Raw genomic sequence first — 15,055 nt, 5'->3', positions numbered from 1 at the left:
TTTACAGAGTACCTCCTGTGAAGCTTGTTTTAAACACAGAATTCAATTTATTCTCTCTGTAGCAAAGAAAGACTCTCCAGATACAATACAATAGCAGAGTTGGAAGGGACCATGGAGGTCTTCTAGTCCAACCCTCTACCTAGGCAGGAACCCTATACCATTTCAGACAAATGGCTATCCAACATTTTTTAAAGACTTCCAGTGTTGGGGCATTCACAACTTCTGGAGGCAAGCTGTTCCACTGATTAATTGTTCTAACTGTCAGGAAATTTCTCCTCAATTCTAAGTTGCTTCTCTCCTTGATTAATTTCCACCCATTGCTTCTTGTTCTACCCTCAGGTGCCTTGGAGAATAGTTTGACTCCCTCTTCTTTGTGGCAACCCCTGAGATATTGGAACACTGATATCATGTCTCCCCTAGTCCTTCTTTTCATTGAACTAGATAGAATTGTAGCGTAGTCTAGGATTAAATGAAAGTTATTGATAGAAAGCCAACTCGGTGATTGTTGCATCCTTCACCTTAGCAATTGTAAATAGAACCACAGTTACCAACAGAAACACAGGTAACTGGTTTTTAGGACAACCATCACTTTACTGTGAGGCAGAAAGTAAAGAATAAGAATATAATAAATTGAGCTAAATAATAATTAAATTGCTATGAGGACTATTGCCTCAAAATCCATTGAAACTTATATTTGCAGCTCTCCAGGATTTTGTAGTCAGAATTAGTCTTTATTATTCTGCACGTTTCCAGGAACAAATGCTTTAGTAGAACTCCTGGGGGTTTTGGAACTAGAACTCACCTCAGATGACTTAGGTGAATCTAAGTCAGACCTTCAAGCTTTGGACTGCAATGCCTTTCCACAGAATCTTTTCTCTGATGCTTATACCTTGCAATACACTCAATCTCTACTTGCAATTGGTTATATGGTGTAGTCTAATGTAGCCCATTCTGGTCTGATTCTGATGCAATCTGATTCGCCCTTATGTTTTTGGCGCTGCTACTGTTGAAAAGATTATGTAGCAAGTGAGACATCTTGTGGGATAGAAATAAATTCAAAGCCTAAAGATATTGGTTGCCCATATACAATTTTATTGGAGGAAACATATTTTTAGTTCCTTTAAATGTTTCTAGCTTTGGATAACCAGGAATGCCATGGGACATATGGGGGCATATCAGCAATGTCAGTTGATATCATCTGGAAAAGGTATCACACTCTAGATCAGTGATGGCTAATCTTTTGTCGTTGCGTGCCGAAAGCGCAAAGCATTGCGCATGCAAATCCCCCCTGCAACCCCCACACATGTGCATGCAACCCTCCATGCATGTGCCCTACCCTTGTGCATGCATGCATGAACCCTGCGCTTGCGTCTCCCACATGCGCCCTGAGCATGTGCAGCAGAGACCCAAAAACTAGCTGGCCGGCGGGAGGCGCACATGCATGCCTGGTGGAGGTGAGATAGAGCAATGGCTTGTGTGCCATAGGTTTGCCATCATGGCTCTAGATCATCAGGAGAGACATGGCCTTAATCTTCTTCCCGCACAGCACTCCAAACAAACTACACAGTTGCGATGTATAAACCTTTGGGCTAGTGCTTCTGTGCCTGTATAACTTGGTCATGTAGTTCTTCTGATTGGAGAGTATTTTGCTCTATGGGGGCTGCCTATCTTGTCTTGCATTTACACTCTCCCCTTTCTGTGATGAAATTAATACCACAGTAAAATTCAAAGTCACATTAAAACTGGGTGTTAAATTAAAATAATTAAAACCTTTTAAATCCTACATTAGTTTGTTTCTGCTATGTAAAAAAATAGGTTGAATGTATCAGACTTTTTGTGGGAGTCTTTGAAAACAGGTTGGGCATAAAACTGAACCTTGTGGGGCATGCAAATACTGGGAGTCTTTGAAAACAGGTTGGGCATAAAACTGAACCTTGTGGGGCATGCAAATACTTGTATTGAAGGCCCTGAAAAATAAAAACTAATAGACCATTAGAATCATCAAAACCTCCATATACTTGGAGAAAGAAAAAGCAGATGCTATATTTGATAGTATTAAAATTCTTGCACTCTCAAATTTGTTTAACAAAACCAAAGGGAAAAAACCAAACAAAATAAAAACACCACAATCAAACAAATTGCAGTAGCAGCTTCTATCTTCACCTCTTTTGTCATGAGCATTTGTTTTGAGTGCCAAAAAGTCAGAGTTCTTCCTTGGGTAGCCTTCAATAAGTACTTGACATTCTGACCATTCTGGAATGCAGCTGTCATTAGGTGAGGGGTAACAGTTACCCTGCAAAAAGTAGCAACTTTCTTTGTGTTAGAAAAAATAAAAAACTTAGCTAAATAATAGTCCCTTGAGTAATCTGAAGTTATCCACAATACTTAGTACATAGCTTGTTCCAAGAAAGAAATTGAGTAAGCTCCGTACTTTGTACATGCTCAAGAGTTATTAGCATACAACAGTGAGTCAACATATTGAGTAACCATTCACAGACTATTCTCTTGGTTTTTAGGAGCCACTAAAGGAGCCACTACTGAACCCACTAATATATTTATTTCATTCCTCAGGATGGGAAACCCTTGGCAGGATTGATTCAAGATCATATGGTGTCTGGTACTAGAATGACCACGCGAGGTTGTTTCTTCACTCGAGAGCAGTATGTTGAACTGGTGTATCAAGGACTGATGGACAAAAAAGGAAAAGTAAAATTGCTGTCTCCAGCTATTATAAAGCCACGATGCTTATGGACAGGAAAGCAGGTTAACAATATTTTGATTTTTTAAAAATATAAATCGAATGCTGCTTACCCAATCACCAAAGCCTAGAATTTGGTGAACTCTTTATTTCCAAATTTTTTTAAAAACCATTCTTCATTATGTATGTGTATTTGTATTGGTGTGTTTACACTCAATCTTGACTCTTGGGTATATTTCTTCCATTGTTCTGACCTACTGTTTTCTCCAAAAACACAACCCACCCCAATAATAAGCCCTACCCTAATTTTGGGGGGTGGGTCTACTATTACCCCTATCCCGAAAATAAGCTCGGGGATGGGCAAAGCCAGCATGAGTGGTGGTGCAGGGGTGGGGGAGAATTGGCTGGCTGCACTTTTGCCCTTCTCTTTCTGGGCGCAGCACTTCTGCTTGTTGAGCCGCTTTCCCGAACCCGGCAGCTCCGCACCAGCTGCTTTGCTTTTTCCCTTTTTCCACCTGCTGCTGGTGCCACCATGCAAGTCTCCCATAAGAAAAAGAGGGAAAAAGCAAAGTGGCTGGCTGCAGAGCTGTCGGCTTCAAGAAGTGGTCAAAAAGGCAGAAGCAACGAGCCCAGAAAGAGCCGTGCAAAAGTCATTCTGCACTGAAGCAGAGGTATGGGTTGTTCTTTCATTCTTTACTGATATTATCAGCCTCTTATTCACATATTCTCCTGCTTTTCCTTCTCCTATTCCCCATCATGTCTGTTTCCTTTTTTCCCTTTATTTTTGTTCCAATTGTGGCCTTTTGAATAGATTTCACATTTTCTGTTTTATAGTTTTCATTCTCATATTAGGTGTTTTGTAATGACTTTCCATGTTGAAATAGCATTGTTGCTATTTATGATTTATGATTTATGTACTCTGATAAGTGTTTTGCTCTGCTGTTTTTTCTCAGATGAATGCATATAAATGTAGAGGTATGTCTTCCATATTTAAGCTATATTTGTGTCCTATGTTGTTCTGTAGGTTGTTTCTACTTTGTTATTAAATGTAATCCCAGAAGACCACATTCCATTAAATCTATCTGGGAAAGCTAAGATCAGCCAAAAAGCCTGGACAACGGCATCTGCCTGTAGAATTCATAGATCGGATCTTGACTCTATGTGTGAATCTCAGGTAGGAATCAAATATGGAAAAGACGCAAGCTATTAGCACTAGCCAAATTGACTTTATGGCCATTGAAATCTATCCTGAAGGTGCTTTGGATCTTGTCTGCCATAATATGAAACTTTAGCAGAATTTGGAGGAAGGCATCTTCCGTTTAATTTAATTGCTTACTACCCAGCTGGGTGAAAAATCTGTACCATGATTAAAATGTATCTGTTCATTAATCTTGATTTTGCAGTTATTTATTTAGTTCTTCAGACTTCTTTAAAACTGGAGCATTTGTTTGTTTGTTTATGCAAAATAGAAATAGTTATACACATTTGTATGAGTGAATCTGAACAACTTCAGTCTAGATGAAGATTTAATGTTAATTTCTTTTGCAGGTGCTTATTAGAAATGGAGAATTGCTCTGTGGGGTCTTGGATAAAGCTCAGTATGGGAGCACTGCTTATGGTTTAGTCCACTGTTGCCATGAGGTTTATGGGGGTGAGACCAGTGGAAAGTTGCTAACTGCTCTAGCTCGAATCTTTACTGCCTACCTACAGTTCTACAAGGGTTTTACAATGGGTGAGTAAAACTAATCCTTTTCATCCTTGAAAGTGGAGTAAGCAACATTATGCAAAAGAGAAAAGAGTAAGAAGTATTAGGTAAAAAAAAATGAGGCAGAACCTTCTCAGCTACATCCCACAGAGTCAGTGAGGAAGGTGGCAGGGAAGGCCCTAGGTTGCTCTGGTAAGCCTCCCCTCATCCCCAATCCACTCTTTCTTTGTTGTATTCACCACACCCTTCTTACCACTTCACTCACTTGCAGTGGTACCCTTCTTCCTCAATCTCCCTGTTCTCGAAACCACCAGTCCCTTCCTTCCCCAGCTCTCTGCACATGCACTATGTGCTCTTCTCTCTCAGACATGCACACATCCCATACCTTCTTTTCCTGCTATTCCTGAGCTTGGGCCACATTGCAGCACCCACCAACTTACATGTGGCCTGACGCATGTATCCCATGATCTCTTTCACACACACATACACACACACACACACACACACACGGCATCCCACACTCCTTATCTTGATTCCCTCTGCTTCCCAATTTATGATCCATGTGTTTTGGCGTTATGATGACAACAAGATTGCCTGAATTGTCATCACTAAGCAATGTGGCCACATCATGTCACATGTTATGGCCACATTGCTTGGTGAGAGCAATCCCAGTCCCAATTACTGTTGTAACTTTAGGACTTGCAAGGTAGATCAGACTAAGCAACCAATTCCATATACAGACTGTACTCAGTTAACAACCTCTCATTTAGTGACAATTCAGAATTGTGCTAAATAAGCTGTACTATCAGTTCTCTGCACACAGATGTTTGTGATCTAGGTGCTTAGCAACCATTGTGCTTTGGATGGTTACAGCGTCTCATGTCATGTGATTGCCATTTGTGATCATTTCTGCCAATTTCCCAAAAGTAAAGTGAATAGGGAAACAAATGGGGAAGGTCACAAGTTGCTAGGTAAGTCTACCCCTATTGGTAACAGCACTCCCAGCCCACTTGTGTTACACCATACTGGGCATGTTTGCACCCTCCCATACCTGCCAGTCAGTTTCAGCCCCATCACTCTTACACCCTGCCAGCCATTGATGCATTCTTGCACACCTGCTGAAGCTTGGCAATCATCCATATTCTCTTGCATCACACCTGCTATCCGCACAGCCTTCTATGCCTGGTAAAAGATACTTGCCTACCTGTCAGCCTGTTTGCCAACCATCTGAAACTTGCAACTTTCTGCCTGTTCACCCTCTGACTGTGGTTGTTGGAAGCCAGCAGGAGATTGTGTGGAGGTCCTCACTTAACAGCCTATGATCATCACTTAATGGCAATAGGATTGTGGTCACTAAGCAAGGTAGTCATGGGACATGGTACTTTATCATTGCATCACAAGTTTAAATATGCTTCCCTCTCCTTCACTTTAACTTTGTGAATGACAGAGGGACCTGCCTAAGGCATTTTCTCAAATTAGTTATTGAAATGGACCTAAGCCCCACTTGTGTGACTGTTGTCTTGGTAATAACATTGCCTCCTATACATACACATTCATATCCCAGACCAACATAGCTCTGCTGTAACCACAGACATTCTGCATGTGTTAATCCATTCATTTGTTTGTGTGTCTAAGGTATGTATGTGTGATTCTAATCTTTTATGACAAATATAGAGCCAACAAATAGCTGCATCCTGATGCCAAACATTACAGGAACCTCTCTTGAAGAACGAGGAGATTCTAAGTTTATACATACAAGTTATACAACAATTGGGGAAACAATTCTGATAGCTGCGACTGATGGCAGTTTTCCCCACTGAGGAACTATAAGCAGTGGCATAACCTTCCTTGACTTGAAGCTCTACCAGCTACTTCAAGCAATTATGTTAATATTTTGCAAGGAAGAAGAATATTTTCCGTAGAAAGAAACTTTTCTATGTAATACAGCAAAGGAATTATAACAGAAAATATATTTGAAAATGGGAAAATAATACAGTAATGAGGAAACAACAAAACATTGAAAAATGTGTGATTTCTGCTTAAATAAATTGTCAAAGATTATGCAATAAAACATTTAAAAATTTAATAAATAAAAAGAAATCTGAGAGTATGTTCTAGAATTTATTTTTATTTATTATTAAGTTTTTGTGCTGCTCTCTCCAGATTGGCTCTGAGAGGCATTATTACATGAATTTGCTTATCAACATTGCATTAATTATTGCAAATATTTATATCCCCCTGGTTTAATGCAGATTGAATCATGGTGGCTTACTTTCAACATTAACAATAATAAAAACAAAATACATTGCTTTTCTAAAACCTCAAATGAAAGGATTCTTTATCTTTGTATTCTAGGGGTTGAGGATATTTTGGTCAAACATAAGGCAGATCAGAAGAGGTGCAACATCATTAAGAAAAGTACCAAATGTGGTATAAAGGTAAGCTCATGCTTTGGTGTATGGTGGGTGAATGCTCTGTCTTCATCAAGAAAGTAGTGTTATGTTCTCTTAAAAAATATTTTTTTGAACTTTTCAGGCCATTAGAGCTGCATTTAACCTACCCCAAACCTCGTCCTGTGAAGAACTTCGAAGTAAATGGCAGGATGCCCATCTTCAGAAAGATCAGAGAGATTTTAACATGATTGATTTAAAGTTCAAAGAAGAAGTCAACTGTTGCAACAATGAGATCAACAAGGTTTGTTTTACAAATTTGAGAAACTTCATACTTTATTTTTAACATGAATTCAGATTTTGGAAATATTTTTAGCAGAAAGTGTGTGGGCTTATTGCTTTGTGGAAAATATGCATATTTTTATTATATTTTTAGAGGACTCAAACAGTAACATAACATCTGCTCTGTGCTCAATGCTCTGTGAATGTGCAAAAAAGCTCAGATGCATACACTGATTTAGAGGATTTTAAAGATTAATATATAACTGAAGCCAGATTTTTTTTCTCTCTGGACTGATAGATAAAACAGTTGCAAAAAAGTCATGGAACTTTGTTTTTATATAAAATAACCACAGCTAAGTTTTATGGACAAAGATGGAAAAATTTGACATACAATTTGACTCTACACTGGAGAAATATTTGGTGACAATGATAGAACTTGATGAAATGGCCAAGTTGATCTTTTTGATCAGAGAAAACAAAATTTACATTTATCACTGACTGAAAGTCCCTTATAGATTTTTGTTTAAAACGGAAAGAAATGAACAGGTTTGATTATTAGATAAAATAGATTATAGAAGGAAGAGACTTATTGTGTAACTTTAGAGAAAAAGGTAAGTCTACAACTGTGCTTACAACTTCCATAAAGATTGAAAGTCAATTCTTCTTCGTATCTTTTTTGTTTTCTGTTTTTCTTATATTTTCTCTTTTTTGTAATTTAGTGTTCTATTTTTATTCTTTTTTTCTTACCTTTGTTTCAATTTGTATTAATCTTTACCATTGTTTTTTAAAACATCCAATAAAATTAAAATTATATTGTAAAAAATTGAAATAGTTCTGGCTATAGTTCAGATATATGGATAATTATTGCTCTTTGACTATTGGTTTCTGTGATACCTAATTAGAACATCTCTCTCTCTCTGCTCTCCCATGATGTCTGGTTAGATTTGCCATGGCTTAGACTAACTTTTATTTTTGCTAAAAACTCTAGGTGTGCATGCCTCTTGGGCTTCACCGAAGTTTCCCAGATAATAATTTGCAGTTGATGGTACAATCAGGAGCCAAAGGCTCTACTGTGAATACTATGCAGGTATGTATTTATTTATCAGTGGTATAAAGCCATTAAAATAGTATTTATGGGTCCATTTCTAACTGACTGATGCTGTTATATTAGAAAATTAATCATTTATTGTGTCTAGAAGAGGTTTATCTAATTATAGCTACGGTGTTTTTACATTAATATTTATGTCTTTGTTATTTCTCTTGCCTTGAAGATTTCTTGCTTGCTGGGCCAGATTGAATTAGAAGGTCGAAGACCTCCTTTGATGGCATCTGGAAAATCATTGCCATGTTTCCAGCCTTATGACTTTTCCCCCAAATCAGGAGGATTTGTAGCTAGTAGATTTCTTACTGGCATCAAGCCTTCAGTAAGCTAAAACATACTGATTCTTCTTCTCTGAAATTTGTTTCTGTCATACAATATGTTTATCAAAAAATATGCAATATTCAAAGTCATAATTTATTTCCTGTTTCATTGGCTTTTTAAAAGGCTAGTATACTATTATTTGCTCATGAGGTAAAAGTATATTTTACTCACAGAGGATCTATGTTTTCTAGGAATTCTTCTTCCATTGTATGGCTGGTAGGGAAGGTCTAGTGGATACTGCAGTTAAAACCAGCCGATCAGGATACCTTCAAAGGTAAAAATGTCTTTTAAAGTCCTTTAAATTGCTATGTAGTTTCTGCCTAATTTAAGCAGCTTTAGGATAAAAAACAAACAAAAATAAGATATAGGATTGTATGTAGTTGTATAATTCTAAATGGCTCTTCCTTCATGTGTGGCTGTTCTCAAATAGGTGTATCATAAAGCATTTAGAAGGGCTGATTGTTCATTATGACATGTCCGTACGAGATAGCGATGGCAGTGTGGTTCAGTTTCTCTATGGAGAAGATGGACTGGATATCCCTAAGACACAGTACTTGCAACCCAAGCAATTTCCTTTCATTGCAGATAATTACAAGGTACGAAATGTAGTACGAAATTATGTTAGGCTATTATGAACTTAAGAAATATAAGACTATTTTAGACCTTCTCATAAAAGAATCAGAATTTTTATTTATGAGATATGAAAGAAATGAGAGGAAGGAAAGATATATTACTTTTTCCAGAAGCTTCATTTCTGGCATCATCCTATCACAATAGTACTTATAAACTAGTTCTCCCTTTTGACTCATTAGCTTCCCCTGCAAGCCTACATGCTGGATTGTTCAAGTTGTTGGCCACAAGCTGAAATTACTTTGACTTGCATTATTGAGACTTGGTTGGATAAGGTCAGAAGGACCAAAAGCTGACTACCTGGGTTTTAAATGCTTCCCCAATCTTAACTTTAAGACTAAGCGGTGAGATGGCAATGATTCTCTGGGGAACTTGGCTGTGACCTGACACCTTCTTCTGGAGGTGGCTGGATCTGATGCCCTGTTTTGAAGCTTCATTAATAACTAGGAAATGCTACTGGTATACCGCACTCCCTGCTGACTTCACTGCTAGGGTTGTGTTAATTCTGTACACCTTTTGGTACTATGGGATTTCTGAAATCTGGAGTTGGAGTTGACTTAGAATTTCATGGCCTTCAGGACACCACATGCATATTTCAAGTTCATAAAATACTCTTTACTTCAGGGTAGTTGGCATATGATCTCAAGGTGTTTGATGTTTGATGTTTAATAAATTTATAGGCCGCCCAATCCCGAAGGACTCCAAAGGTAAAAGTCATAAATATGATTTCCATTTTATGGTCAGATTATTTTATGGTCATTATAAGAATAATTAGCTCCATTGTGGTGGTGAACAACTGGATATGATAGTCTGGTTAAGTATAGGCTATATAGGTTTTCAGTGAATACTTTTTTATCATCACTGGGTTGAGGGCATTTTTTTATACAGTGATACCATTGCTTTCTGGCTGAACAATTTTAACTGATACTGATGGGAAATGTACTTATACTTTGAAAGATGGGAAAATTCTCAACCTTCAAAAACTTTGATTTTGTGCATTTGTTATAGGTGATAAGGAAATCTAAGCATTTAGATGAAGTTATGCCAAAAATGAATCCTCAGCAAGCATCTAAGCAGTTTAAATTAGTCAAGAGATGGCAAGCAAAGCATCAAAACTCTTTGAGAAGGAAAGGAGGCTTTTTGCTGTTTTCCCAAAAAATGTTGGCTGAGAGAAAAGCTGAGATCACAACAGAAGGAATACCTGTACATGGCCGAGATCCTGCAGCTCTTAAGGTTATTCCATAATTGATACATATATCTTTCATTACTTATTGAACTATATTGTAATATTCAAATAAATAATTCACCTGTCTTAAATGTTCTTTTTTTTTAATTTTGACATCAATTACAGCTGTTAAATATGTGGTATGAACTGGATGAAAAAACCCGTAGAAAGTATCAGAAAAGGGCAGCAAAGTGTCCTGATCCTAGCCTTTCAGTCTGGCGGCCAGATATTTATTTTGCATCAGTGTCTGAAACATTTGAAAATGAAGTTAAGAATTTCCTTGGAGAGTGGGATGCTCGGAATGAACTTAACTATAGCAAATCTGAACTTTCTTCACAGAGGTACTAATTTCATTTATGTTGATCTATTAATCCCAATACTTGGGATTATACCATGTTACACCTTTGTTTTATCTCTCTTCTAAGAAATATTGGATTTCTATCATAGAATAATAACATAAAACCTCATTGAGGTTTTCAGTTTGTATCAATACATTTATTGTTTTAGCAGCTTTTTCATTGGGTTAGAAATATATATATTTAGAGGACTCAAACAGTAACATAACATCTGCCCTGTACTCAATGCTCTATGAATGTGCAAAAAAGCTCAGATGCATACACTGATTTAGAGGATTTTAAAGATTAATATATAACTGAAGCCAGATTTTTTCTCTCTGAACTGATAGATAAACAGATTAAGGGTATAAGCGGTCTTAACAAGCAAGTACTTTTTTTGTTAAAATTTTGTCAATCAAAATAAGTAATGAATTTCATCTTTGCTTCTTTCTTTCCATACAATTGTCTTTTTAAGGAATAACTGTTGTAAAGAAGAGGCTGTGATTGTTAATCACTTTTCTAAGTTGGAAATTAAAAAGAGATGATGATGCATTAAATCTTGAGAGAGAGAGAAACATAAAGATGAAGTGTGTGTTTATTCATTTTTTAAATAAAGGAAGCAAATCTTTTTGGTTGTAAGCCAAGCCAATTTCAGTGGGGATTACTCTTAGGTCAGGGTTAGGTTAAAGTATGAGAAACAGATTAATTAGATGAAGCATGATTTAATGTATAAATGAGGAAACAAAGTGCTAAGGCAGAGGTCTTCAAACTTGGCAACTTTAAGACTTGTGGACTTCAACTCCCAGAATTCTCCAGCCAGCATACCATGGTTGGCTGGTGAATTCTGGGAGTTGAAGTCCACAAGTCTTAAAGTTTCCAAGTTTAGGGACCCCTGCTTTAAGGTCTTGTCCTTTGTGGGGGGATGCAATTTGGACTCTATATTAGAAAGTAAAATTGCAGCAGCAGGTTATGGTCTTATTTCACACAAACAGATGATGATAATATTATGTCTTTAGATTACAGGAGCTGCTCTATTTAAAATGGCAACAATCACTCTGTGATCCTGGAGAAGCTGTGGGACTTCTTGCTGCTCAGAGTATTGGGGAACCCTCCACCCAGATGACCCTGAATACCTTTCACTTTGCTGGAAGGGGTGAAATGAATGTTACCCTTGGTATCCCAAGGTAAGATAGCATCTCATCTTTTTTTAATGGTTTCACTGTTCCAAAATGCGTACATCCCATTCTCTTCCCATGCATCATTCCAATTAGTATAATATGGGGAGAAAAGTAGAAGACATGAGACCTAGGAGTCTGCTTATCCTAAACACTCCTTTTTAACAGCTAAGTGACAAACAAGTGAGTGTCTCCATTATGTACCATGACAAAATGGTTTTGTTGTTTAATGACATAGACTAGTGTTGGAATATGCAAAATATAGTTCTCTAGATATTGATAAATTATAGTTTTTATGAATCCTAGCTAGTAAGACTAATGGTGAGTAATTACTTTTTAACAGTACCCAAAATTACTTATCTTGTTTAATCCTGAGATAATTGAGGGAAGTATATATCTTGTCTCAAACTTTCAATGACAAGAACAGCAATAATAATAATTTATTAAACTTAATAGTGCTCAACACCCATTTAAATTTAGTCACTTAAGTTGGTTTGATTACAGTTGATTCTTAACATAGAACATTGTATAAGAACTCCATTAAAATGGTTATTTGATTCAGGTTTATTATCACTGAATGTTGCTTTGATTTATTTAGTAGAAAAGTAGAATACCGCCTTACTTTCTGCTGCTATTATTAGTTTGCTTCTTCGGATTTTGATAGTTCTGTTGCTTAGATAAATGAGTTTCTGCCTTCTAGGGAGAGTGTTTAATGATACTGAAGGCAGCATAGACTTTTAATGTTTATCTTAGTTATAAGGAGAATAAAACTGACTAGTAAGAACCTAGTCACTTATCTTGCTAAGTATTAACTGTCTTTGCAACTAAATGTGCAATGCTTCTTCATTAAAGGTTGCGGGAGATTCTGATGGTAGCTAGTGCTAATATCAAAACTCCCATGATGAGCATTCCTGTCCTTAATATCAAGAAAGCTCACAAAAAGGTGAAAAGGCTCAAGAAGAAGCTTAGCAGAGTGTGCTTAGGTGAGGTAAGTCCTGTATAGGTGGAAGAATCATCATATCAGCTCTGAGGGTGCTTTTTTTTTAAGTAAATAGGATTTCTTCATATTACTTTTTGCAGAATGATTCCAGTTTCCTCAAGATGTGCCATAGGGTGGATTTGATTTAAATCGTCGATTTAAATCACAATTTAAATGATTTAAATTAGTAAAAAAGCTTGATTTAAATCAACTCAGTTTAAATCATAATTTTTAAAAAGCAACTGTCATTTCTGTCCTGCAATGGCTCCTCCTCTGTCCACTGTTGACTCACCGATAGTCCTATTCAGTTTAATGGGATGGCTGGTTATGTGGGATGTGGCAGGCAGCAGGTGAGTGGATGCCGGCTAACAGATACTGCCATTTGGATTTGAAATGACACGTGCTCTTTAATATTATGTTTATAAGCCACTTAGAAGGTCTCACTTTCATTTTTAGCGCTTGCCCTTCGTCCCCACCCTTAGAGTCTGGTGGTACAGGTGCTTTTCTCTTCAAAGAATAATACAGTTTGTATAGTACATAGATTTGCAAAACGATGATATAAAGGAATATTCCTGAACTTTGTTTTATTACATGGTTATTGTGAAATTGTGTGAATGCATCAATGCAGTGCATGTTATCTCAGCTTGTAGAGCTTGGATTCATTGAAGGAGTTTAACAAAAATGTAAATATTGCAGAATATACAGACTCATGCTATATAAGTCAGCTCCATTTCATACTGAATAAAGTAAATTATTAATGTATCTTAAATATAAAACTATATTTAGATAGATTTTTACTCCCAAAGCATTTTATTAAAATAAATTTGATAAAAATAAAAAAACAAATGTAAATAAAATCCAAATTAAAATTTAAAAATCCATTTTTTTAAATCACCGATTTTATCCACCCTGATGTGCCAGGCAGACTTTCTTTTATTTTCCAGGATTTGGATTAATGGGCTTTAATTGGTTTTCATTTCCCTATTGCATGTGCAATTTTTATAGCAACTTTCTAGCTTTGTTTTGCCTAATTTTGCAGAGACTGATTATAAATTCCCAGCAATGAAGCTTGTAGTGACTCAGTACAAAGGAAGTAGAGTTAATGGTTATTAAATGAAAATGGTAATTAGAATAATTTCTGTTTATTATTAGAATTTGTTTTTTAAACCACATAAGAGTGAATTTCCACTAATAAGGAATTAATTGAGGCAAATGGGGAAGTGAAAAACTTATAGACCCCATTTTTGTTATGCTGTAAATCACTTGAATTTGAGGTTCCTTACCCAACTGAATCTTAATATTTAGTTCATGATTAGGAAGATTGCAGGAGAGTGCAAAATTCCTCCTCCAGTTTTAAATTTGTGATGTGGACAGATGATTTAGAGCAGGGGTGTCAAACTCAAGGCCCGGAGGCCAGATCCAACCCACAGGGTGCTTAGATCTGGCCTATGGGACCACCCTGGAAACAGTGAAGAACCAGCCAGTGGTGCCTCTGCCAACAAGGGTTGCAGAAGGCTGTTGCAGCCAAAAGCTGAGTTTGGAAGGCTGTTTTTGCTGGCAGAGTGCTTGGGCCACCACAGGTGCTCCCGACACAAGTGACATCGAACTGGCCACACACCCCCAGGTCAAAGGGAATTCTGATGCAGCCCTCAATAAAATCGAGTTTGACACCTCTGATTTAAAGAGTGAGAAAGCATGATGTTACAAATTGTTAGCATTCATAGATACTCATTTTTTATTGTTTCAGGTGTTACACAAAGTGAATATTGAAGAAACTTTGTGTTTGGAAGGGAAATTAAGTAAGCATCGCATCTACACCATCAGATTTAGTTTCCTGCCTTATGAATGCTATCAAGAAGAAAAATGTGTGAAGCCAAGAGACATCTTACATTTTGTGGAGACAAGGTCAGTATCTTCTCCTGACAAGTTTCCAGTTGTTAAACACTGGAAGATACCAGCCAGTGAGGAGGAAATTGTGGGGGTCATGAGGGTCCTCACAAATTCCTGGGAGCCCAGAAGCATTGAAGACAGGAGTTTGCTGAGCTCTGACTCCTAGGGCGCCTTGAAAGGAGTTCCATATGGTGCATGGCTGATGAGAGTGAAAGGTTCAATCCTGGGTAGGAGCAGCTCCTTGGAGCCAGGAAGAAAATACGGCACTGAGCTGATTATTTTAAGTAACCACTGCTTTCTTAGGCATGCTCTCAGTTCTTTCA

At 37.2% G+C, this 15,055-nt stretch overlaps 1 protein-coding gene across 1 annotated transcript in view; it reads left to right on the top strand.

Moving 5' to 3' along the window:
• The window catches only part of POLR1A (RNA polymerase I subunit A), a 42,899-nt gene that overhangs the window by 16,722 nt on the left and 11,122 nt on the right, over nt 1–15,055 (top strand). The window contains exons 14-27 of the mRNA XM_014076217.2: nt 2,572–2,763; nt 3,723–3,872; nt 4,247–4,430; nt 6,759–6,841; nt 6,939–7,097; nt 8,064–8,162; nt 8,347–8,499; nt 8,690–8,772; nt 8,929–9,094; nt 10,137–10,361; nt 10,480–10,694; nt 11,705–11,872; nt 12,716–12,851; nt 14,590–14,747. Of these exons, the coding sequence (XP_013931692.2) occupies nt 2,572–2,763; nt 3,723–3,872; nt 4,247–4,430; nt 6,759–6,841; nt 6,939–7,097; nt 8,064–8,162; nt 8,347–8,499; nt 8,690–8,772; nt 8,929–9,094; nt 10,137–10,361; nt 10,480–10,694; nt 11,705–11,872; nt 12,716–12,851; nt 14,590–14,747 (2,171 nt within the window). The remainder of the gene's footprint in view (nt 1–2,571; nt 2,764–3,722; nt 3,873–4,246; nt 4,431–6,758; nt 6,842–6,938; nt 7,098–8,063; nt 8,163–8,346; nt 8,500–8,689; nt 8,773–8,928; nt 9,095–10,136; nt 10,362–10,479; nt 10,695–11,704; nt 11,873–12,715; nt 12,852–14,589; nt 14,748–15,055) is intronic.

This window comes from Thamnophis sirtalis, unplaced genomic scaffold (genome assembly GCF_051295495.1).
Source record: "Thamnophis sirtalis isolate CommonGarterSnake01/CBP01778 unplaced genomic scaffold, rThaSir2_p1.2 scaffold_4, whole genome shotgun sequence".
Classification (NCBI taxonomy): domain Eukaryota; kingdom Metazoa; phylum Chordata; class Lepidosauria; order Squamata; family Natricidae; genus Thamnophis; species Thamnophis sirtalis.
The sequence above is the reverse complement of the archived record's forward strand: the minus strand, read 5'-3'. Positions and strand labels throughout refer to the sequence as shown.